The 26,792-nt window shown below is 37.8% G+C and overlaps 1 protein-coding gene across 2 annotated transcripts in view; it reads left to right on the forward strand.

Annotated features, from left to right (window-relative positions):
* Window positions 1–2,258: 2,258 nt before the first annotated feature.
* LOC131070615 (BEL1-like homeodomain protein 1) overlaps window positions 2,259–26,792 on the forward strand; it is a 66,310-nt gene continuing 41,776 nt past the window's right edge. The window contains exons 1-2 of one of the 2 annotated variants that reach the window (XM_058006205.2): window positions 2,259–2,984; window positions 3,609–4,905. In XM_058006205.2, coding sequence (XP_057862188.1) covers window positions 3,877–4,905 — 1,029 coding nt within the window. In that variant the 5' untranslated portion in view covers window positions 2,259–2,984; window positions 3,609–3,876. The remainder of the gene's footprint in view (window positions 2,985–3,608; window positions 4,906–26,792) is intronic. The other variant, XM_058006196.2, reaches the window with a different exon arrangement.

The following is a 26,792-nucleotide window of genomic DNA, read 5'->3' on the forward strand; positions in this document are numbered from 1 at the left end:
ATCACACTTATACTCAATTTTAGCATGCATTTAGCCTCTCTTTGTAATAGGAATTAATCTAATAAGCATTTTAGAGCATTTATATTATCATTAGCTTAAATCATATAACTAGTATATCATGTTAGGATAGTATTATTACTAATCTTGTCATTTTATAATCTAGTTTAGCTCATTTAATAGAATCATACATAAATAGGATGCATTTCGTATTAAAACTTAATCTAAAGCATCCCTCGTTCTTGCAGTCGTCATCCCTAAGTCACTTTGCTCAGTAATCTGAGAGCAAAGGTATTGGCTTGAGGGACCTTGTGAGATAGAGAACCATGGAACCCACCTTGGGAAGTTGAGTCATTCCTTGTGACTCCATAACTTGCACCAAGAGTCCCATGGGTGTGTGGACAAGTCCTTTGAATATTTTCACATATTGAGTTTCATTGAACCGCTTTTCCCGCATACAATAGTAAATTGATATGTATAGAAATTTATATACCTTTACAATACTTCATAAAGGATAGATTCTTTAGTTTGTTTGACAAAGGTACCTCTTTCAACTTATAGTTTGAAAATGAATTATTCCATGTCATGTTAGAGATAAGATAATAGTGTATATTAGTTAGTTACCTAGTAGCTTTGGATCATTTCAAGTGAGATTTTAGACATTAATAAGAATTTTACTAATGGAGAAGTAGAGAGAAACCCATATTTGTGTATATAAAAATTAGAGAACCTTATTGAGGTGAGTCATCTTAGCACATGATTATATGGGTAATGGTATTTTTAGATTAATATCTAGTCAAAGGTGACAATGCTTTAGAACTCTCCAGAGTGAGGGTACTATGAATAAAGAAAGGAATATTTATGTTTCATAATAGATAAACTAGAATATTCTCAAACTATGACATGTTAGATTGGGAAATGTTTGCATCTTTTATATTAAAATCTTACTATATTTTTTATTACCACATATGATGATCTTGTTATTTAAGACTAGCTCATCTTATCTCGTCCTTCTAATTGTAGACATGTAGACATCAATAATAGCCTTTGATGACTTAACCATTTATTAGATTGAAGAGAGTTAAATTTTGGAAGCTTATGTCCAGTGACATTCCTGGTGTATCATTATACTTGGTATGAAAGTTTATAATATCTTGACTTGATAATATAGTTATCTTAGAATAATCAAGAATGACGTTGTGTTAAAGACTTATTAAGGGGTCATCTGAATAAGCATATAATCATGCATTTGTATGCACTTGTAGGTTTTGAAATGTTCATGAATGCTCTTGATTTCCCTTGTATATTCGTGTATACCTATGTACGATCATGGTATCTTGAGTAAGCTCTTGTATGCTTTTGTAAGTTTTGTTATGTGCAAGTGTGTTTTCTATTTGTATTAATTGTGTATTGGATGGGTGTTGAATATGGAACAACGAGGGAGGGTAAATCTTGACACCTAATTTACTTGCCAGTTGTTGGCATAAATCTTTGGCCAAAGTGTTTAATCAATATGATGTATGCTGATTTCTTTTCTTACCTGTGTTGTAAGCATGGGAGATATTTTCATGCTACACCAGATTTTATCCCTTGCTAGTTTTGAGTCACTAGACTTCTTCATGCAGGGACAATGGTTCTTCGAGCCAAGAAGAACTCTGGGGAAGCGTATATGCTTTGCGGTTGGGCGGTAAAGCGCTCTGACAATGTTCTTGCCTGTGTTGTAAGCATGGGAGATAGATGTTGGAAGTCCCTGTAGAATGATATTCAGCTTTGTATTATATATCCATTGTAAATCGACCTTATGGTCTCTTGTAACTAAAATAATTTTCTTATGATTTGTGAATCTCTTGGCTTATGTAATTTAAATTAACATTGTGTCCAGTTATAATATGGAGGTCTTTACAATCTTTTTGAAAAGGAAAAGATAACAAGAGTTGCAGATTTCTTGATCAAGTTACATAATAGTTGCAAATTTTCTCATAAGTTATATAGTAGAAGATCCAAGATGTAGAAGGAAAAAGAAGTTTAGCACTCAATGCTTTTCTTTGCTGGATCTTATATACTGTTTGACCTTGTGAAGTTATTAAAAACATTCATTCATTCAAGCTTTTTAAAGTACACAAAATCCCAATTTTTCTGACTTCAACTAGACACATTTTTATTTACATTCTGAATTAAATAGGTATTGATCAAATCCATTTTCATTCCTCGCAATTCTTTAAGGGTAAATCCACGGAATTTATCTTTTATGTAGAGGGTGCATTATTTTCTGCCAGAGGTATATACTGAGATCGATACTGCTTTCATAGTGGAGGGATTTGTTTTTAAAATGAATTTAGGTTCATTCCAGCAAGCGTACATCTTAAGCTACGATTTTTTTGTTTGTTTGTGGCGTGTCCCTTGCTTTCCATATCGAGGTCTTCCCAAAATAGATAGCATATGTTGAAAAACCTTTAAATTGCCAACGTATCATTGTCTGGAACAATTTGGATTTCGTTTGGCATGAAGACCCTTAGCTGTTATTTACTTGAATTTGTATTAGGAATCGTTTATTTCAGAATGCATACTATAATTGATTGAATGCTATTTAGTTCTAAAAATGGGAAATCAGTGCCGTTCCGAATGAATGAACTCAATTACAATAGAGTAACGACATTGGTGCGCTAATTCTGGTTATGTTGGCTGTATTGAAATCTGCGCTGGCGCCTAGGTAGACTTGTCTAGGGCAGCACTCCAATTCTGATGCTGGTAAGTAGTGGAAGGTGAGAATGGAGAAAAGTATACAGTCTGTTTTGTTACTCGCTCTACCCTTGGGAGTTCATTCAATAATGAAAGAGCTTATGGGGTTGAGGGGATCCTGATAGAATGGCAGAGATTCTTTTTTGGTTCTCTTTGTTCTGGAGAGTAAGTCTACCATTTCTAGCACTTTGGAAAAAATTGGAACCTGACCTTCATTTTGATACAGCTTCTGCAAATCGTTTGCCAAGGTAGGCTTGGTTTTTGAAGGATTATATGGATTCAGCTTCTTACAAAGCCCGTTTAAGTCTCATCTCTCTTCTTCTATGCCTTTTGCATCCAAATACTTATGTAAAATGTCTTTTGCATTACAACAGATTTAAGCTGTGTTGGGTTGTCGAATTCTTATCAACTAAGTTTTGTTTTGAATGATGGTGTGCGCAAAAGGAGCACAAAATATGCTTATAAAATTAAAGGAAAACCCAAGTTTTGTACATAGAAGACAGTAGTAGTAAAAAATGCTTGACAGAAATGATTTCACTTCGACATATTTATAAGAAGAAATTCTTGTTATAAGTGAGAAATGTGTCATTTTTGGAAAAGTTGAGATTGGGAACATAGCAAGGGAATATTTTTCTGTATGCTTTCATCTTTTCTTTTGTATAAAAAGTCTATGCTGGTAAATTTCAGAGTTCAAAACAGGGTATACAGGGATTAAGTGAAATGTTAAGTTTCATTATTTGTCTTATGCTTGTAGAGGCTACGACTGCCAGCATTTACTGCTTTCCTGGCGTTTTAGCATTCCACTCTACCTGTGTTTAATGTCTGTTTCCTGCATTTCTACTATTCATGAGCTAAAATGTGCGATGTGCTAGTTATTACAGGCCATGACATCTGCTACTAGTCCTTTCGTTCGATTGACAAACACAGATGCATATGCCTTCCCAGTTCCAACAATTTTCGTTTATCATGGGGAATGCTCTGAACTCAGGATAATATTATGGCGCTGAAAATTTGGTCAAACATGCATTTATGCTGTCTTTCCAGCGTCCATCCTTTGTAACGATTCATGATTATGAAGTGCTTCATTTTTGAGGGATAACTATAGCTTATTATCCAGGTTCGGACATTCAGGCAGACACCATGCAAACACGTTATTTAGTGAATCCAAGTCACATGGGTTATACAGGTGTACCAGCTTCAGGAAATATGGTACTTGTAAACAACTCATCAGAAAATAACAACATGCCAGATAATGGTCAATCTCAACTCCATTTGACAGGTTTTGCTGATTCTGCTGCTATATCAAATCCCTCTTCTGCCAGCAAGCTAGCAAATACTGCTCTAGTGAATCAGGGTGTTGCATCAACTTTTCTTGGATCACACCTTGCTTATAGCTCATTGAGGAATGGTGGGAACGAGTCCACCTTCCTCCAACCTACAGATTTATTATCCAACAATCATTCTGTTTGTGGACAGACAAATAATCCAGTACATATGGGTCATCAGTCAGTTGCTGAGATTCCTCAATTGTGGCTGCGACAGCAAACTGGAGTTCTCCCAAGCAGACTAGCATTGCAACCAGAGCAGTCACATTGTTCCAGGGGATGCAGTCGTGGTCAGGGTTTATCCCTAAGCTTGTCTCCTCAGCAGATTTCCACAGTTCAGTTGCACTCTTGTCAAAACCAGCCTAATGATCTGGATATACATCATACAACTAATTCTCTATTCACTTCAGAAGAAAATGGAGCAATGGATGGTAAAACTACAGACAAGTGGGCAGGAAATATTGGCCCTTTCCAAACTCCTTCAACAGGTGAGGTATTCGGAAATCAGCTTGCAAATATTCTTCATTTCGCTGGGCCAACAAAACAATTCCAACCAGATTTTAGTCCAGCTGGAGCATTGGGAGTCCCCAATATTCTGATGCATCCCAATTACCTCAAAGCAGCACAACAATTGCTCGTTGAATTTGTTGATGTGCGCAAGGGTATGAAGCCTAATTCATCCAAACATCTGGAAAACAGTGAGAATAATGAAGAAGCTGATGGAAAGAATTGTGTAACAACTGCCACACAAGAGATTTCTATGAATTGTGGTTCTGAATCAACACCAGCAGGAAGACAGGATTTTCAAGTGAAAAAGACAAAGCTTGTGGGAATGTTGAACGAGGTTCATTTTCTTCTCCTATCCTTTAACCATAGCCAAGATAATAAATTCAAAGATTATAACAAGAATCTCAAACAAAAGAAGGATATTGTATGGTGTCTACGGAAGTTGAATTTCTAATGATGAAGCAAAGCAGTTGTAACTTATCATATGTGATCACTGATTTTGTAAACTGTTTCATGTTGCAAACCTGTACTAGTGTAAATTGTTTCATATTGCAAACCTGTACTAGGATATCTAATGAATTGAATGCCTCTTACATTTAGGCCCAGAGAACACTATTGCCAAACATGAGAGAGTGATTTCAATATGGCATATCAATGTGTTTGTTCCTATCTTAAAACTCTCATCTGTTTCCATTGAAAATATCTATACATCCATTGTTTACCAGCACACAAATGTCAGTTATAGTCCATGGCACGTGGCTATCCAAATTTTGTGTGTGGCCTTTGATAGAGCATATTCTTTGTCATAAAATCACAACAAAAGGATTGCAGAATTCTGTAGATTTTGGCGCGTACATACAGCCTTGGTACCTCAAAAGACCGTCTCATTTAAAACTGAACTCCTCATACCTTGGATCTTGAGGATTAGCCTGAAGGGCTTCTTTGACCTGTTTATAATATTCATCCCCTAATAACTGCTGCAAGACTCGAGCCCTAAAATCTGTGCATATAGAAACCATGGAAGATATATGTCTTCTACAGCTTAGGGCATCTGCCACCCGGTTTTCTTTCCCCTTAATGTAGCTGATTTCAAAATCATAGTTGGAAATCAATTCCAATCACCTTCTCTGGCAAGCATTTTAATTAGGCTGAGTGAATATATATTTTAACCCTTGATGATTTGATCTCAGTTTGAAGTGTTTGCCTAATAAATAGTGGCACCACATTTGAAGAGCATGCACAATTGCTGCAAGCTTGAGATTGTGGGGTGCATAGTTTTGCTCATAATTTTTCAACTTCCTTGATTCATAAGCAATTACTTGCCCATCTTGCATTAGAACCCCTCCCAATCCTTCTCTTGAAGCATCTGTAACTAGTACGAAGCATCCTTCTAGATCTGGCACTTTCAAGATAGTTGCTTTTGTCAATTTTTTCTTAAGGTATCCTAAAGCCTTTTGGCATTTCTTAGTCCATTCGAACCTCTTCCCTTTCCTTTGGAGAGTGGTGACGGGGTGAGCTATCCGAGAAAAAATCATTTCGAATTTTCTATAGTATCCTGCCAATCCCATAAAACTTCTCACTTTTGGTACATTCTTTGGGGTCGGCCATTCTTTTATGACCTTAATTTTAGCTAGATCTACTGCTATGCCTTTTGCAAAACTAATGTGTCCTAGATATTGTACTTCCTTTTGAAAGAAGGTACATTTTGATAATATACCATATAACTTATGTTCCCTAATCGTTGCAAAACTATCTGCAAATGCTGGAAGTGCTCTTCCTCATTCTTAGAGTAAATCAAGATGTCGTCTAAGAACACTAGGATGAACTTGTCAAGGCAATCTTTGAACACACTGTACATGAGGTTCATAAACGGTGTTGGAGCATTAGTGAGCCCGAAGGGTAGTAGTGTAAACTTATAATGTCCATATCGAGTTCTGTAGGTGGTTTTATGTATGTCCTCATCTTTAAGCCTTAATTGATGAAATTCTGACTGCAAGTCTATCTTAGAAGATGCTGTAGCTCCACATATTTGATCAAACAAATCATCGATACATGGCAAATGATACTTATTTCTTATTGTAACCTTGTCAAGCATTTGATAGTCAATACATAGACGAAAGGTTTTGTTGATGTGTTTTTTACGCACATGCAAACACAAAATAAATACCCAAAAGTATCTTATCCTCTCTTGAACAATGTTACTCAAATGCTGAAGATTGGCTTAAGGATCACTTGACACAACTCCAAGGTTCTTAAATGTCGGGTCACGACGTGTGGATAAGCACAATTGGTTGATGTGATTGCTGGTATCACAAGGGGACCTACGTTGAATTGTCGAATGCTTGAATTGTTGGAACTTTTTTATCTGAGGTTGCAATATAGTGATGCTTTTTGATCCTAAACTAACTTGAGTTAAAAAAAGGATAAAAGATGAAGGGTTGAGAGAGTCTATTCTAAGACCTAGAATGCAAGAAGATAGGTGAATGATCAGATGGAATCCTACTGGGCAAGGTCTCACCATCAACTTGAACAGTTTGACAGAAGCTCAGTGCAATCTTCTAAGGACATTACAAAGATGTTCAAATCACTACCATCAAACATTGCTCACCATCCAAGTTAATGCATAAACAATGGACGCATAACAATTTGAAGTTAAGCTCATATCACTCCAATTGACCACGCAAGACACACTTACAATCAGCAAGAGGCTAGTGGTATGGACTAAACGGATTCCACACAAATGCATTCAACAAATCCCTCCATTCAATCTAATAACAATGAAGCAATTTGAGAAGTAAAGATCATGCAAGTCCTTGAAGCAATAAATCAAACTCACCATAACTTCAATGAAATCAATTGTTGATTACAACAAGGTTTGGCAACAATCTTTGCCTTCTCCTAATCTACTTCTATTCTAATTGGTATTCTATTCTTCTCCTGCTATTAACTATTCACTACTCACTATTAACTATTACTATTAACCTTTACAAATGAAGAGCTTTGAGCCTTTTATAGTGCTCTCAATACAATTTAATGGCTCAGATCAATTGGAGATCAATGGCCAAGATTTTACAGTGAAAACCCCAATTAGGGTTTGTTACAACAAACTCAATTTGGCCAATGAAATAATTACAACACTTTGGCATGACCAATAGATAATAAGGGTAGGTGAATCGAAGTTTATGCCATCATGGATGAGTTAGGTTCATTGAATCAAGACATGTTGATGTGGAACTTCTTTGATTGGTAGAGATAGTGACTGGGATGATGACTAGGATTTCATCTTTTAACTTGTACTTGTAGGCTTGATAGATCATCATGAAGGAATATTTCTTGATACTCAACACTATCCAGCTTCAGCGATGATGATGATGATGATCTTCTAACTTTGATTAACTCATTTGAAACTATTCTTTTGAGGGCTTCAATCATGGAGGTGCAAGGTATAGATCTTGTCTTCCTCTTAGTTTTGAAGTATTAATGTTGCCTTGGAACGAATTCTTGATGGCGCAACTGCTTCTCTGCTTTGGAATTCCTTCTCTATGACTTCTTTCATGTTGTTGTTGTTGTAGATCATGTCTTTGTGTAAGTGAATGCTTCTTGTGTAATCACTTTCTTGTGCTTGTCTATGAAGTTCCCTTGAGGATATCTTATTTGTATCTAATCTTGATGCTGAAATTTGATCCTTGAGAGACTTGTCTTGATCCTCCTTCAATGTGTTCCGCTTGATTTGTTTCTTCATCTTCCGCAAAACAAACAAATGAGCATCAAACACACATGATATACCTTCTATATAACCTCCTAGTTTGATATAATTATGTAATTCCATATGGTTTGCAGGTTTAATAAGAGTATTTAGAGAGAATTCGCCTTCATGAAGGAGCACTTGAAGTTGAGGTCACTCTAAGGAAGGGACACTTGAAGTTCGCTGTCTTGCCTCATTTCATGAAGTTCGCTCCCCTCCTTCAAAACATGAAGTAAACCTCTCACTTACCTTTCATCATCTTAAATTCAAAATTGTTCTTTCCTAAGCATATTAAGGCATCAATTCAGCTTAAGGAAATGATCTATTAGCTGCTTTGTATCTTGTTTTGGGCAAATGAAACAAATTCGCTCCCCTAGGCCCAAATGTGAAGTTCACTCATCTCCCTCCAAACATGAAGTTCGCTCATAGGTGCTTGAACATGAAGTTCGCTCATCTCCCTCCAAACACGAAGTTCACTCATCTCCCCTCAAACATGAAGTTCGCTCATGTACCGCCAAACATGAAGTTTGCTCATATCTCTCCAAACACGAAGTTCGCTTATGTACCTCAAAACATGAAGTTCGCTCATGTGCCTTCAAACATTAAGTTCGCTTCTTTCACTAAGCACATGAAGTTAGATCCTATCATCCATCACATGAAGCGACTCTTGAACTTCGCCTTTGATCTTGCTCTTAAAACCATTGTTTCCTTAGTTTGTGAAGTTCGCTCATATGCTTGAGTTCATGAAGTTTTCTTTCTACTCCAAATTGAATCAGCTCAAAGGATATGAAAGGAATTCACTCTTACTTGGAATTCATGAAGTAAAAATTCGCTCCACTACCTTTATACATGAATTTTGCTCTCCTACTCGAAGACATGAAGTTCGCTCATCTCCTTCAAAACATGAAGTTCGCTCATGTATCTTAGTTCATAAAGATGAAGTTCGCTCCTACTGCCTTGAAGGTGAAGTTCGCTCCCCTTGCCTTGAAGGTGAAGTGAAAACCAAAATGAACCCTTCCTTCATTACTTCATCGTTTTATCGATTCAATCCTTAGGTTTCTCAAGCTTTCATTCACAATACCATGTCAATCTTTCCCTATGAAGGCCTAAAATGCAAAATTCACTCCTATCAAGGAGGTCATGAAGTAAACTTTGCTCCAAAGAAGAGGTGATCTCAAATCAAAACCATGCTCACTATTGCCATTCAAATGCTATAATTCACATTCAAATAAGGCCCCTTTTAAGGGAATTCGCTCCAAGTGTGATGGTCATGAAGTACGCTCTTGAGGGTATGCACATGAAGTGAATGCTCTAACAAATTTACTCATTTCACACCTCACACAAGGCTATCTACCTGACTTGTGATGTCCCCATTTAAACGATCAAAACATGATAACATAATGAATAATATTATAATAATACAATTGAAATATATATAACCAGATAAATGAATAACCATTTATCTCTATAATAATAAACTATTAAATACCATTTATCTCTATAAAAAGAAATTATTAAATACCATTTATATCTCTATTAACCAATTATTAAATAAAATATTAACTTGCAGTCAATATCAATTACTATTAAATAACTATTAAATAAAAACATAATGGCAGACCAAATTTGACACATGTCAGATTTGTCTGCCTTTGCATACTTGTATAAAAGAAACCATAACTAATACATACGTTAAAACAAACAATATATATAGAGTCAAGAAGCTTTCCCAATATCGATGGAGGCAACAACCAAACCGATCAACACTAATATCCACTCTCCCTTATCGCTGGATAAGAGAATATCAACCCGGAGGAATTAGTTAAGCTAAATCAGCATGCAAGTTACCCAGTCTATTTATCGCTGGCTGAGGACCCGATTTAGTATTAAGGAATCTATAATCAATAGCTTAACAACTCAACAAATCATCGTTGATTAATAACTTAAACTCGCACAAAGGATGCGATTAATATTCATGAAGAGCCACGATTAAGGAAAGGATATGACTATTCTAGATCAAGAGATACGGCCAGTCAGAATTAAAAGATATTTAATAAGTCATACAATCATCTCAAAGGAGGAAGGCACCATTAAGACAAGAATCCACTCAAAAGGAAAAGGGATTGAAGTCTGCATTAGCAAAGAATCAAGCAATTCAAATCAGAAAACATATCAAGTGATTTCATTGAAAAGAAGAGCGATCCAGATCAGAACAGCGATCACCCCCCTTGTCTTAAGATGATTATAAAGTTCATATTTAAATAATAGCATACAGCGATAATAATTGCTATCCATTGATAGCTATCACTATTTGAAGTTAAAGTTACAGGAATTATTCACCAAGTCAATATCATAACCATTACTTATTTACATCCACACTTTATCTCAGTAGGACATCTGCATATCTATAAGTTCGATATCTGCCTATGTTGCAAACTGATATTGACTACATCGTGGTGAAGATATATTATTCCACATAGACGTTACTGCGGATCAAAAATAATATCCACAATTATGGCTGGGGTAATATACGCCCTTTAAAATTATCACCACTGATCCTTAAAATTGAAAGAAGTCTTACTGCAATTTGGGAATATAGGCCAAAAATCTTAGGAGCCCAAACAAGGGACATTACATGACTCCTGGCTTTTGACCACCTACACTCCTCTAATGCAAAGGCTAATAGCTAAGGACTCTAATTCTATCCTAGAAAGCAGGAAAAAGTGGGGATCCCCATTTATGATGGGGCGATGTGTGAATACCTCACAATAGGCTCCATCTTTCTTCTTCACGAATATTACTGGTGCTCCCCATGGTGACACACTAGGTCAAATCTATTAGAATATTTAATTATATTTTAGTCACCTATATTTAGTTCCTTGTTTAATGGTCATTTAGCTTTTTAGTTAATTAGCTTTTAAGCTTTATTTAGCATTTAGCTTTTTCTTTTTAGTTAATTAGCTTTTAAGCTTAATTTAGCTTTTAGCTCTTTAATCTTTTACTTTAACGTTATGTTCTAATTATAGAACATCGCCTTGTAACCTCTATATATACGTGTGTATATCGTTCAATGTAATCATCCGATTATTGAATCATTCATTCAATTTATTTTTCATGGTATCAGAGCATGGAAATTAAAAATTTCGAAAATTTTTATTATTAAAATTTTTCGAAGTTTTTTTTGAAGAGATTTTTTTAAAATTGTTTTTTTTAAAAAGCAGATTTTTTTCTCTTCCTGGGCAGTTTTTTTTTGCAGGTTGAAAATTTTCCTAGGGTTTCTGCAATTTTCGACTAGGGTTTTGACCCTTCTGTTCAAGTCGAAAATTTATTTTGGTTGCAGATTCTTGGTGGGTTTTTCGAGAGCTCAACTGAGTCGTTGTCAGATTTTTTTGGGTGCATCGTTTTTCGTGCCTCGATTTTTGAGCCATCAGATTTGCATTCTGTTTTCAGATTCTTGGTGGGTTTTTCGAGAGCTTTTCTGGGTTGGTCTCAAATTTTTATGAGTGCCTTGTTTTCTGTGCCTCGATTTTTGTGCCAGCAAATTTGCTTTGGAATTTAAAAACAGTTCACAATTTCTGCTATTTCTGTGGACGTTGGGTTTTTTTCTGTTTTTTTGGCACCATTTATGCTGTTTTAAGTGTGCAGAAAATTTTAATTTTTGGGTTTCTTCCAAACCTCGAAATTCGTGCCAGAATTCTCCTATAGGGTTTTAGTTTTTTCAGCAGCTGTTTCTATTCTGATTTTAAAAAAAATCAGATTCTTCTGTCTCTTGCTTTCACTTAGTTGATCTCGATCAACCTCGATTTCTGTGATGGCATCATTAACCAACATCATGTTGGAACACAATCAGAAGTTCAACGACCGCAAGTACAACACTTGGAAACAGCGTATGCTTACCATCTTTGAGTATCGTTGCCTTGATCAACTTGTTTTGGGCAAGGAATCTCGTCCTACAACAATAGGTGATGATCAAGACAAACATGATGTGAAGAATCGAGAGGCTGTTATGCTTATCAAACTCTCCGTCATAGATGATCAACTCCCATAGGTGCCTTCAGGTAAAACAGCAAAAGAGATCTGGGATCTTTTGAAGGATCTTCATGAAACGTCCGACAAGAGCCGAGTTTTCTTTCTGAAGAATATGTTGTTTTCTATCATGATGGATGAGAAGTCATCTATCCAGGCACATCTTACGAAGATCAAGGACATCTGTGATCAGTTGGAAGCTATAGGCCGAACCATGGTGGAAGAGGATATGTTAGTGATCACGCTGAAAAGCCTTCCCATATCCTACGAGCATTTCATTGATACGCTCAATATCTCCTCTACTAGTGTTGATTTGAAGTTTCCTGATCTTTGCAACAAGTTGCTACAACAAGATCGATGGAAGCAGTAGTTTGGAAGCAGTGCTAGTTCATCCACTGAACAAGCTTTCACAGCCTCAGCTTTGCATAAGTACAAGGGTAAAGCTCCGTCCTTCCAGCAGAAAGGACAAGGTCAAGGTCAACCTTAGCAGTCTTCCAAAAAGAAGAGCTTACAGTGTTCCTACTGTCATATATATGGCCATTTGGTGAAAGATTGTCGGAAATTGATAGCATCCCAGCAATCCAAACATGGAGGGTCCCAGCAGAAAGCCAATTCTGCCACGCATCTTGATCAGAAGGAATCTGCCTTCTATGCGTTCATGGCCCAAACCTCCTTTGATGATGTTCAATCATCAGCCTGGTACATTGACTCTGGAGCCTCTCGACATTTCACACATCGTCAAGATTGGTTTACTGAGTACATGCCTTTCACTGATTCAGTGATCTTTGGTGGAGGTGAAGAGTATATTGTTGTCGGCAAGGGCAACGTTTAGATTTCATTTGGTGGGAGAGATTTAATATTCCTCAATGTATACTTTGTACCTGGTATGAAGCTCAATCTACTGTCAGTTAGTCAGATTATGCAGCATTCACCATAGTTGGATGTTGTCTTTGGGTTGTACAAGTGCAGCATTGTTGACAGGGAGACTCGCACTACAGTTGCAGTTGGTATTGAGGATCATGGTCTTTATAGACTTGTTGATTCTACTAGTTCTTAGGAGCTCACCATGGCAGCTAGGAGTACTTCCATCAGCACTCTTTGGCATCAGCGATATGGGCATCTCAATGTCCACTATCTCTCTCAGTTGGTTCGAGAGGATCTAGTCCTAGGATTACCTGAGATTCAAACTCAGAATCATGGAGTTTGCGGAGCGTGTCAAGCTGGAAAGCAGCATAGGACTCCATTTTCAGATGGAGACGCTTGGAGAGCATCCAAGGTCTTGCAACTCATTCATGCAGACATTTGTGGTCCCATGAACACTCCATCAGTCATTGGATGCAGGTATTATCTATTATTTGTTGATGATTTCAGTAGACGCATGTGGGTTTATTTTCTTAAGCAGAAATTAGAGGTGTTCACCATGTTTCAAACGTTTAAGGCCTTAGTGGAAAAAGAGTCTAGCTGTCAGATAGTCTCTCTTCGGTCCGACAATGGAGGGGAATTTTGTTCTACGGAGTTCACCAACTTTTGTGCATCACATGGCATTAAGCATCAACTTACCACACCTTACACCCCATAGCAGAACGGTGTTGTTGAGCACAGGAACCGTACAGTCACTGAGATGGCTCAGTCTATGTTGGAGCATAGAAATGTTCCAAAACACTTTTGGGCGGAAGCGGTCTTCACTGCAGTCTACCTTCTGAACTGGTCTCCCACAAAGGCCATTAAGAAGATGACTCCAGAGGAAGCTTGGTCTGGCAGGAAGCCCAAAATCAGTCATTTGAAAGTTTTTGGCTCTACAACTTATGTTTGGATTCCAGATGCCACGTGCACCAAACTGGATCCAAAGAGTCAGAAATTGATGTTCATCGGCTATAGTGACAACCACAAGGCATATCGGCTGGTTGATATAGACACTAATCACCTCATATTCAGTCGAGATGTAGTATTTGATGAAGAAAGAGGGCCTTTTCAGCCTTCCTCTCCCGATTTGAGCATTGAGGATCACCCTCCAAAGGCTGTAAGTATGGGTGTTCGTCTTCCCTTAGCTCCACTTGATGGGAGGGATTTAGTTGACTCTGAAGTTGTGGGGTCTCCTAGGCATGACATTGCACCCCCTAACTTTCCTCAAGATCTTCTCGATCCACATCCAGAGGAGCTTGCTCCAGATATTCCAGGCACTCTTCATCCTGCAGCAGATGTTGGTACTTCTACTCTCGGACCTAAGTGGTGGGCCAAGACCATTGGTGATCTTCATGATGATGAGCTCATTGAGGGTAGATCCGTTAGAGGTAAGAGCCAACAACACATAGTTAATTTTGCTCTTATGGCCAACATTCACAGTATTTATGAGCCTCAAACATATACAGAGGCTAAAGGTGTACCTGAATGGGAAAAGGCTATGGCAGCGGAGCAACATAGTCTTCTGAAAAACAACACTTGGGTATTGTCTGATCTTCCTCCAGGAAAGAAGCCCATTGGCTGCAAATGGGTGTTTAAAGTCAAGTATAAAGCTGATGGAAGTCTTGATAAGTACAAGGCTCGATTGGTGGCAAAAGGGTTTTCACAGAAGGAGGGCATCGACTATGAAGAGACATTTGCTCCCACAGCCAAGATGAGTACCATTAGGCTTGTCCTTGCTCTCTCAGCTCAATTTGGATGGAAAGTCCATCAAATGGACGTCAAGAGTGCCTTTCTCAATGGTGATTTGCAGGAAGAAGTCTACATGACACAGCCTCCAGGTTTCAAGGTTGCCGATAAGGAACACCAGGTATGTAGACTAGTCAAAGCACTCTATGGCCTCAAACAGGCTCCTCGTGCATGGTACATCAAAATTAATAAGTACTTGATTGATCAAGGCTTTCAGAGGAGTCCTTCAGATCCCAATTTGTATTTCAAACATACTAGTGATGATATTCTATTTCTAGTAGTCTATGTTGATGATCTCATCATTACTGGCAATGCAACACATCTAATCATGCAGGTCAAACAAAATTTGTGTCAGCAGTTTGATATGACAGATTTGGGACTTCTCCATTATTGTCTTGGTGTAGAGGTTTGGCAGACTAATAGCCACATATTCATTTCTTAGTCAAAGTATGCCAAGAGCCTACTAGATAAGTTTCGAATGCAAGATTGTAAACTTGCATCTACACCTATGGAGATAGGGCTCAAATTATTAGCCAAATAAGATTCACCTGTAGTGGATGAGTCTTCATTCAGGCAACTAGTGGGCAGCCTCATCTATCTCACCGCCACTAGACCTGACATCAGCCATGCTGTGAGCTATATTTCTTGCTTCATGTCAGCCCCAAAAGTTGAAGATTGGGTTGTAGCGAAGCGTGTGCTTAGATATGTGAAGGGCACTCCTGATTTTGGCATTCTGTATAGCAGAAGCAAAGATCCTAGGCTGGTTGGTTTTACATACTCAGATTGGGTAGGTTGTGTTGATGACAGAAAGTCAACTTCTGGGTATGTTTTCAGCTTGGGTACAAGTGCAGTCACATGGACCAGCAAGAAGCAACAGGCAATAGCTCTTTCCTCGATCGAAGCAGAGTATCGGGGAATTGTTAAGGCAGCATGTGAGGCAATTTGGCTACGTAGGATGTTTGCAAACATGCAAATGTCTCAACCAGGACCTACTCCCTTGTTTTGTGATAATCAAGGGGTTCTAAAATTAGCCAAAAATCCAGTCTTCCATGAGCGGACAAAGCATGTGGAGCTTCATTGTCATTTCATCCGCTAGCATGTTGAAGATGGATCAGTGATACTGCAGTACATTCCTACAGAAGATCAGACTGTAGATATCCTCACCAAGTCCTTGAGCCCGGCAAAGTTTCTCAAATTTAGAGGGCAGCTTGGTGTGATAGATAGCATGACCATTAAGGGAGGGTATTAGAATATTTAATTATATTTTAGTCACCTATATTTAGTTCCTTGTTTAATGGTCATTTAGCTTTTTAGTTAATTAGCTTTTAAGCTTTATTTAGCATTTAGCTTTTTCTTTTTAGTTAATTAGCTTTTAAGCTTAATTTAGCTTTTAGCTCTTTAATCTTTTACTTTAACTTTATGTTCTAATTATAGAACATCATCTTGTAACCTCTATATATACGTGTGTATATCGTTCAATGTAATCATCCGATTATTGAATCATTCATTCAATTTATTTTTTAAAATCAACCCTCTACTTTACAGTTCTTGTAGTTGTGCCTTTAATTCCATAAGCTTAATGGTTGTCATATGATAAGGAGCCTTAGACACAGGCTCCACCCTTGGCACCAAATCGATGGAGAAGTTGAATACTCTTTTAGGTGGTAATTTAGGTAGTTCTTCGGGTAATACATCTTGGTAATCCCGAAGATATGGGTATTTTTCTACAAAGGATTCCTTCAGCTCACTAGCCTCTTTTGACCCTAAACCATTGTGCATAGATGACTCATAGATCATCCTAAAACATAACCTCCTAGGGTTCAACTATCTCTTCCATTCTTATTGCAAACATCTAATACCCTTTTTTCTTATTCCGTTTCAATTGCATAGCTGAGATTTGTCGTATTTGGACCTCACGTTGGGTACCTTGTAGATACACCTTGTTTCCAAGGTAATTTAGACATTCTACAATTTTAGAAAAGCAATCAACCTTCGCCTTATGCCTCCACAACCGATTCATTCCTAATATCACATCATAGGAGCCTAAGTGTGTTGCATACAAATTTACCTTTGTTGAGAATCTCGAAAGCTCTACCCTAGCCTTGAACAAACATTTCTTTACTCGAGCCCTTGACTGATTAGCATATTTTACTGTCCAAGAATTGGGCATAAGCCAACTCTCTTGGAAAATTTACATAATAATTTGGGTGCTATAAGACTTTTTGTGGCACCGATGTCTATAAGAATAGATGCAAGATTCCCGTATAGCATACTAGTAGTCTCTACTATCGTGACTTGAAATTATTCCACTTGCATGTTGTCCAAAGCTGCATGGATCCTCTGTTGGAAGGCTGCTTGCTGTGATGGTAGTGGATTTCGCTGTTGGTGTCCTCGGTTTTTGGTCGGACATTGGTTCACATAGTGTTCCTCGCCACTTGTGAAACATCCTCATAGTGGACCTCTCTTTTTTGTAGTCCTATTAGAAGAATCCCCTTCTTTTCTAAAGGTGTTGTAACCTTTTTTATCTCCTCTGACTTCCTGTCCGTTTCCCTTATTTCCTTTGTCATTTCTCTTATTGGACTCATATTTTTTGCCCCTTTTCTTGAAAGGCTAAGATGACTGGGTCCACCTAATTTTCTTTCAACTCTTATCCCTAATCGTGTCATCTCTTTTGTCTCTACTCTTGTCCAATTGCTTTTTCATAAACCTCGCCCATGGTGCTAGGTCCAAGGATGTCTATTGCTCCACCTATGCAGTTGTTTAGGCCCATAATGTTTTTTTTGATCTGAAACCTTTCATCTGTTTGAAACTGGGGCACATATTTAAGTAACGGGGTAAATTTCTCCCAGTTTTTGTTGACCGAGAGTTCTCCTTGTCTTAGGTTTTGAAAGTCCAACTTTTGGTCAAAGATTAACTGGGGTAACCATCTTTGTCTAAAAATTCCCACAAAATGTTCCCATGTGTAGCATCATAAAATTGCGACCCTTGCAATTTTGACCACATTTTAGGTCCTCACCCTAGCGACTGCATCTCCTCACCCTAGCGATTGTATCTCCCTACTCAATTGGGACCCCTCTTTGCATTATTCTTCTAAACCTCCTCTTGTTTCAGCCCTTGTGTCACCTCATGACCCTGTCCAAGCCCCAAAATAGGGCAGGACAGGGGCGTGGCGCCCTTGTCCTCCCTCTTTGCTTGGCCCCAAAATGGGTCCGACCCTTGGACCTAATTTGCTTTTCGGGATTTAATTTTTCCTATGTTGGCCTTTGGTGAGATGAAAATTTACCCTCCTAGGCAAGTATAAAAGGAGACTTAATTCCCTGATTTGGCAGAAGGGAGCAAGAATAAGCGAAATTCATGAGGAGGCCTTCATTATCATCATCAAGCGTTCAAGCGTTCAAGCCTTCAAGCATTCATCGAGTCTTCTTCTTCTTCATGTGTCTTCTTCACTCATCCATTAGAGCAACATTACAACATTCATTTGCAAGCATGTGTTTGTATTAGGGTTTTGTCATGTTACATGCCATTTCATGCAACACTTGTGATTACATTCAAGAAGCAAAGCAACCATCATCAACAAATTGCAGATCTACAAGGTATACATTTCCATTATTCACATTTAAGTATTTGCAATTACTTTCTTTCAAGGTTGATTCCTCAATCGGGGTTTGACTAAGACAAACCCCTATCCACAACCCTTCTTCCCTTCTTTTCTGTGTGCAGGTTACAGGTGCGCGGCTGTAATTGCAGATTTAGGCTTCATTTGCAGAGACGGAAAAACCCTTTTCGACTTGCAGATTTTTCGGAGGACCGTGCATAACTTACACACGGTCCCAACGACTTTTCTCGAAATTTGCAGGGCAGATCTGTATCAGTCTAAATATCTCAGATCCGAAGTTACAACGCAATCCCGAATTGGTAGCTCTTTATTTCATCCATTTTGTCTTCCTTTTTTGCATAGTCAACAAGTCAACATATCTATTTACAAAAGAGGGAAAAATCATTCCAACAACTTGCAATCCACTTAGCATTCACATCCTCATTTCCCTTGGATTTGGATCTAGTGGATTCAATCCCTCTTTTGAATGTAAAGTGCATTTTTGCATCAAGTGAAAATCATCCTAGTGATTTCCTTTCTCTTTCCTAGGTGGGGAACCACTAGGGTCCAATTTTCCACTTTACACCATGCACTAGTTGTTTTTAGGCCTAGCTTGGCCTTTTTGTTTTGCCACCAAGTGGTTGCCTCCCTAGATAGCTTATAGGCCCTCCATATTGCCTTGATGTTTTCAGAGTAGTTTTGTATCTCAAAATGCTTCTCCATTTCTATTAGCTAGGCTTTGGCGGCGTCTCTCGACACGGAGCCCTTGAACTTAGGGGCGTGATTTTCTTCATGTTATGGGATAACTCATGCTAATTGATTCTTTATCTCAGTATGGGTTCCGAGTGTTCTCCTCCGTGCTTGCTTTGTGTGATATGCTCACGCCTATTAAAGTTTTCCCTATGTTGGGATTCTTGCTCTTCCTCCCTAGTGTCGTTTTAACTCATGACCTGTTGCTCCAGGTTCTTGAGTCTGGCTTGAGTTTCATTCATCATAGTCAGATTTTGGTCTAACTTATCCATCAGGGTGTTCGAGTCCTTTAAAAAGAAGAGACGCCATGCAAGAACATTACAAAAACAAGATATCATTCTATATTATCCTTCATTTAAGATTAAGAATTACTTCTACATTTTCAATTCAATGAGTGTTCTGAAGTTTTATATTTTCAGCTTTCTCTATTGACCTCATGTTGCTAAGGTCTTGAGAACAATTTCAGAGCCTTGCCTACATAGTAATACAATTGCTTGAAATACAAGTTCAAGAATAAAGATTGACACTCTTTAGGGTTCAATGTTTTAGCTTAAAGATTCTTATCTTCATTCATACTGCAGAATAAACTTAAGGATTTCGAGGTGCTTTCCCTTGTATATACCAATATTTCTTTTCCAAATTTTAAGTAGAAAGAATTTCTTCATGAGGCAGTGTTTACTACTAAATATATTTGCTCATGAAGCATGCTTAAGCAAAGAATGAAAGAAATGAGTCATGCCTGTTGATCCTTGCTAGTTGGTGAGATGAATTAAGTTCCTCCTCCCTTAGCTACGCCCCTCAAGCTCTTTGAAGATGAGCTTCAGTGCACTTTCAAGCTGGTAATCTGCTCTTCGTTTTATTTGTATTTTTCTAAAGACTAAATAAACATAATCTCTTTTCAATATATGGTCGGACCTCAAATTCTCTTCCAATTTGAAAGATCAAGAATTAGTTACATCAAAATGTTGGATTTTCATTTGAATATAATTTCATTCGCTTTCAAGAAGCCTAATGGAGTCGATCACCATGATCTTCCTCGAAATGATGGGAGCAGTTCTTTATTATGCCAATGCTAAAAATATGATTTGCTATTAGTGTCCATAGTGACTCGGTTGTATTAGTCGTGCATAAGTTATCTTCAAAGTTAAGTTTGATATGGTTAAGCTATTACGTATATCAAATATATAGATATGAACTTGCATATATATATATATATATATATTATAAACATAATGAAGATGATCCTAACATGAGCAATTGGACTTTACAATGTCTTGACACCCAAATGACAAAAACATCGACTCAACCCTAAACGACTCTAGGGCAACAACAACAAACCCTAATTAGGTTAACTTATCTCAATAGTTAAAACATGGTGTCGATGGCAATTTTGACCTGTTCACATGTTTGCACCTCTTTCCCCAATGATACTGGTAGAGTTTCCTACATCCACTTAGATGCACGAATGTAGTTAGACAAAATTTTAATACCATTCAAAGTATCTATATAACAAGGCATTAGCTCACTTAATAACTCAAATCAAAATTCATTCATTCCATTGAAATTCATCTAATTGATGTTCCCATTAAGCTTCATATTTAATCATCACATCTCTAATTCGCAACAAAACACAATGAAATTGTTCATGAAAAGAGGGATGTTAAAAATGTTGAGAGCTAAGTTTTGAAGAGATTAAAAATGGAATAACTAGGTAATAATTTTTAACAATTGAAACTTTAAGTGATCTAAGACAAAATTTTCTTGTAATAGGCGTTTCTTTATTTTCCTGTTAATCTTCAAAGAACGTTCACACTTGTACATTGCTAGGTTATATTAATGCCCTGAAATTTTCCCATAAATTAGATCAAGATGTGAAGATGAATTTCCTTGTTACTAGCTATGTTGACATCTATTGTGTAAAGCATTTGATTATGAATGTTTATGTGTATTCCAAGAACTTGAGGAGGAGGCTTTTGTGATTAACATATCGTCACTTGAGTAGAACTAGTCAAGTTAGATGTGAAGATGCATTTTCTTGTTACTAGTGATGGCATCTATGGTGTAAAGAATTTGATTACAAAAAAATGTGTCTATTTCAAGACCCTGAGGAGAGGGAGGTTTTTGTGATTAACGTATTGTCACAAGAGCTTGGCCAGTCAAGCTTTTGTATATAATCTTCTGTTATTTAAAACCACTAAATATAATTTTAGGTTTATCTTTTCTGAGCATGATATGCATGTATTCAAGGTAATCTGTTTTAGTATATAATTGTGTTTTTTCTTGTTTAGTGTTACCCCGGCCTTTATTGCAAAGATAAATCCTTGGATTACATGGCATATGTTGTTTTCCCAATCTTTTATCTGATGTAACGATTTCAAGAGGTTTCAGTAGGACTCCTGGCATAAGAGAATGCTAAATGTGAATAAAGCATAGGTTTATGTCTGGAAGATAGAATGACAAGAAAGTATGCCTATTATAGTAAAGGAGCAGGTCAAAGAAATATGGTATAGGAGAATAGAATAAAACAAATAAAGCCACTCAAAGGCTCAAGGTTGCTTTTGGTGGATAATGCAAGGATTGGAAAAATTTGAATATAGGGGACACCTTTTTTAACTATGGCGAGATGTTCTAATAAACAGTTTTTATTGTGATTAAGGTGAACGAGTTTATAACGTTTTGAAGCTTAGTCTGTCACCCAACGGGTGGCTCTCTATAATTAAATATTAGCTACTTAGGTCAGAATAATCAAATATTAATAATATTTAAGTAACACTTAGTTTCAATATCTCACCAACATCCCCTCATAAGTGCAACTTAGGAGAAGTTAGAAGTAAAAACTGAATTCTGACAATTGTGTAGCCATGCTAGGTACCCATGTACAATGTGTTCCTCCCAAAAGAAGAGGAGAAAGGCCACAAGAGAAGGAGAAAATCCATAGGAAAAAAATCTTGCCCAAGAAGAGGAAAGATAGAATAACATCCTAAAATATTTGCAAGATCCATGCGTGCCTACACATAGAAGAGAGAATGTTGGTGCAGAACGCCGCATGGTGAGTGTTGTGGTGGGTCTCTCTGCATCAAATTATCCATCTTCTTTTTTAAAGAAATAAACCTTGAGCTGTCAAATTGTTAAATTCCCACTTAAATGTTGGAGTGTAGGAAGGGATCACGATGTATGGTTCTAGAAGCTACTTGTGTCTCAATGGTAATGGTGAACTATGATCGAAAATTTGAAACTGACTCATGGGATCAAGAATACCATGCAGGATTTAGGTACAATAATCATGGATGACAACTCTCAATTGTTGTGTGAAATTTGAATTGATGTGAATTGGGATGTGTCTAGATGGAAGCATGATGTGGCAAAGAAAGAACAAGAGGGGTAGGATGTACCTTCATAATATCTAGAATAGCAGATGCAACACCATAGGAGTTGCCATCAAAGAGAAGATATGTCCTCAATGGTGCCCTTGATTCTTGAATGTGGGATTCTACAAACAATAGATGTATGCTGATAAATAGATGTCCTAATGATCAAGGTGACGTGTGATCCCGTTGAATAGAATTTGATGAATATTTCCTAGAAGAATTTGACAGATTGATATGATTTTGATGAAGATGCTGCTCCAATTCATCAATTTGCTTTTGAAAGCAATTGTGCTCATCATGATTTTCTTATGATTGTGAGCACATTTGACCTTGCATGATTTGGAAGTCTTCACATAATAATCCTACTAAAGAGGGACAATGCTACATGACAACATTTGTCCATAGTGGACATAGAAAGTCTTAGAAGATGCCATGATCTCTATGGAGATAGTTGGAGAAGTTTTTTGTAGGATACAAAAATAGAAAGGAGAGGTAGTAAAAGACATGATGAACCTCCCAAGATTTGGAATTGTATATTAGTTCATAAATTGCCCGTGTCTCTCCAAGACAAGTACATGTATTAAGACTTTATAATGAGAATGTTTTGCAATAACACCTCTCAAAATTGCTCAGTTAAGACACCATATTTTAGAGTTTGTAATTGAGTGTAATTACAACGTTGAAGCTAATTTTTTAGAGTTTTATGATGTCTAGTGTGGAAAGATGAAAGTACAATCAAATGATGGGTGAAAACAAATAGCCAATATTGGTGTGTAATGCTTGGAAAATCCTTTGCTTTCAAAAAATGAGACTCAAATCCGAGTCTGTTTGTGAAAGTTACGAGGTTTACTAGTTCAAAAAATTAGATTGTGCAGCAAAATATGTGAGGAAACTGATTTTTGTAAAAGTTTGGAAGTCATGAGAAAAAACCAATTACATTGCTACAAATTATTTTGAAAAAATTGTATCAAAAATTACCTCCATATGGCTGAGATATGGTCCTTAAAAAATGGCCTCCAAAATTGAACACTCAAATGGAGGAGGGTTTGGTAGATTGGTGATAGGAGAGTGGCCCTTGGGTGGTGTTGTTGGTGGAGGTGGTTGGTAGGTGACAATTAGGAGATGGTGGGCATGTGGGTTGTGTATCAGTGGTAGGGCAGTGACAAATAGGTGGTGTCTCTTGGTTGGCAGATTGGAGTAGATTAGGTGGTGTTTGGGAGAAGTATTGAAAAAGTAGCTACGGGCATTGGATTTTTTTAAAGGCCATTCCTAGTGATTGTTTTGGCTGCCAAAAATATTTAAGAAGGGGGAGGCTGACCACCCCTACGACACTTGCCACAACAAGTGGTGACAAGTGGGTGGGTACCTGTTGATGTGTCTTTTATACACGACCAAATACAGAATAAAATACCTAAAGGTACCTTATCCTCTCTTGAACAAAGTTTCCCGATTGTTGAAGATCTCGCCGAAGGATCAGTCGGAGTAACTCCAAGGTTCTGATATGTAGGTTCTCTACGTGTGGATAAGCTCTTGCAGTATGATGTGATTTTGCTGGAATCACAAGGGGACTTACTTTCAACGACCTGAATTTCTGATTCGCTTTGGATATTACTGGAACGTGGAATTTCACTGGCCCTTGATTTTGAAAAAAGGAAAAAGGATAAGGGTTGGAACGAGATCTATTTCTAACACTAAGAATGTAAGAGCAATGAATGACCTTTGATGAAACTCTAACTAAGTCTTGCTTTGACATCCTAGGATCATCTCCACAAGATTAGTGCGATCTTCTGAGGAAAGCTTTATGATGTTTAGATCACTGCTACAAGCATGGACACTGTCAGGTTGATGCATATCAATGAAGAAGTGATAATTAAAGTTAAGCTTAAGCTGAATCATTCCAGTTGACTACACAAGGCAAGTCTGCAATCAACAAACCGCTAGTAGTATGGATATACGAATTTCACCGTTGATCATACAAATTTCTTCCATTCACCTAATAATATGAAATCAAATTTGAGAAGTATAGAGACCATGCAAATTGTTGAATCAACCCATAGAATTCACCATTTCTTCAATGAAGTTTACAAGTCTTTTGCAACAATATCTTGGCAACAATCTTTGCCTTCTCTTTCTACTCTAACTATTTCCTACTCTCTAACTATTCACTCTTAGCTAACTATTAACTATTGACCTTTACAAATGAGGAGCCAAGGCTTTATATAAAGAACCCTTTACAAACAAACGGCTCTGATTGACTTAGAATCAATGGCTAGGATTACAAGATAGAAACCCTAATTAGGGTTTGTTACAACAAACTTCCTTAGCCAATTAGAAAATTAAATTCTCGGAGCGAGGACCAATAGGAAGTAGAGGTAGGTACACCGAAGTTTGTGCCGCCTCTGATGAGTCAGGTACATTGAATCTGGACACGGTGAGGTGGACCAATTCGATTGGAGGAGCAATGACTGGGATGCCACCTTGTCTGACGTTTGTGTCTTGGTTGATCTCTTTTCTGTCTCAATTTGATGAATGATGTACCTCTTTTACTCCCAAGTGCTTGATGAGGCTTTTTTATTGTCAAGTCTTCCTTCTCCGGCAGCATACCTTGCCTTGAAGTGCTGGCAACTCCTTTCTTTGTCATCATGCGGTAGAATGAGGTCTTGAGGCTAACTTGAACTCCTTGAATGCCCCTAGTCTTCCAACACTTCAAAGCACCTTGAGTCCCCCCTTTGTGCATGTGGAACGTCCTTGATGATGATGGACTAGAAGAGGTCGTCCTTGCCTTGGTCTTCTTCCATCTGCAAAACCAACCAAAAGATGATTAAGGACACATAATGAATTCATTCATTCTAACATAGCATTTCCTACCTTTAATCATCAACAAGAAGACATTAAAATGAAGCTTGCTCAAGATTCTCCCCAGGGACAGGCCCTATAAAAATTTCGCTCTGGACCCTTTGGAAGGGTCAGGAGCGAAATTTGCATTCCTGGCCTAAGTTCTTCTCATTTTATGACCATGCTTGCTTAGATGCATGCCTAAGGATCCCTATAATCTCAACCAATACCATGTTTGAGGTAAAATTGGAGCAAGATGGAGTCTTTAAGGATTTCGTTCTGGACCCTTTGGAAGGGTCAGGAGCGAAATTCTTGTTTAGGCTCAAGTTCTATCACTTCTCCACTCCAAAATGTCTTCCAAGGCAAGCATACACTAGTCTTCTCTCCACCAAGGCTTGGGAATCCATCCCTTGACCTTCATCATGAGCAAATTAGGTGAAATTGAGAATTTCGCTCTGGACCCTTTGGAAGGGTCAGGAGCGAAATTCTTGTTTAGGCTCAAGTTCTATCACTTCTCCACTCCAAAATGTCTTCCAAGGCAAGCATACACTAGTCTTCTCTCCACCAAGGCTTGGGAATCCATCCCTTGACCTTCATCATGAGCAAATTAGGTGAAATTGAGAATTTTGCTCTGGACCCTTTGGAAGGGTCAGGAGTGAAATTCTTGATTTTGACTTGATCCTTCATTTTCTTCATTCCAATTCACTTCAAAAGACAAGAATACCTCACTCACCTTCAATCCACGCCATAAAAACCAAGGATTTGACCTTCTCCAAGGGAAAAATAGGTGTTTGCAAGAATTTCGCTCTGGACCCTTTGGAAGGGTCAGGAGCGAAATTCAAGATTTAGGCTTGATTCTTCATTCCCTTCGCCCTCATTCACTTCCTAAGGCAAAAAATGTTGATTTACTTCCAAATACGCCCAAGGGACTAAGATCTTGGTCCAAACAAGGACGAAATGGGTGTCTTCTTGGAATTTCGCTCTGTACCCTTTGGAAGGGTCAGGAGCGAAATTTGCATTTTAGGACAAATTCTATCATGTCTCTCACTTCAACTCACCTCAAAGGTCAAGGAAACGTTGCTCCATTCTTCCCTAAGCCATAAAAACCAAAAGTTTGACTTGATTTGCAAGGGAAATAGGTGATCTTAGGAATTTCGCTTAGGACCTTTTGGGAGGGTCAGGAGCGAAATCCTAGTTTTTGCTCAATTCCTTCAAATTTATTGATCACTAGCAACTCAAAGTCATTCCTAAGGACA

Source organism: Cryptomeria japonica, chromosome 9 (genome assembly GCF_030272615.1).
Source record: "Cryptomeria japonica chromosome 9, Sugi_1.0, whole genome shotgun sequence".
NCBI classification, from domain to species: Eukaryota; Viridiplantae; Streptophyta; class Pinopsida; order Cupressales; family Cupressaceae; genus Cryptomeria; species Cryptomeria japonica.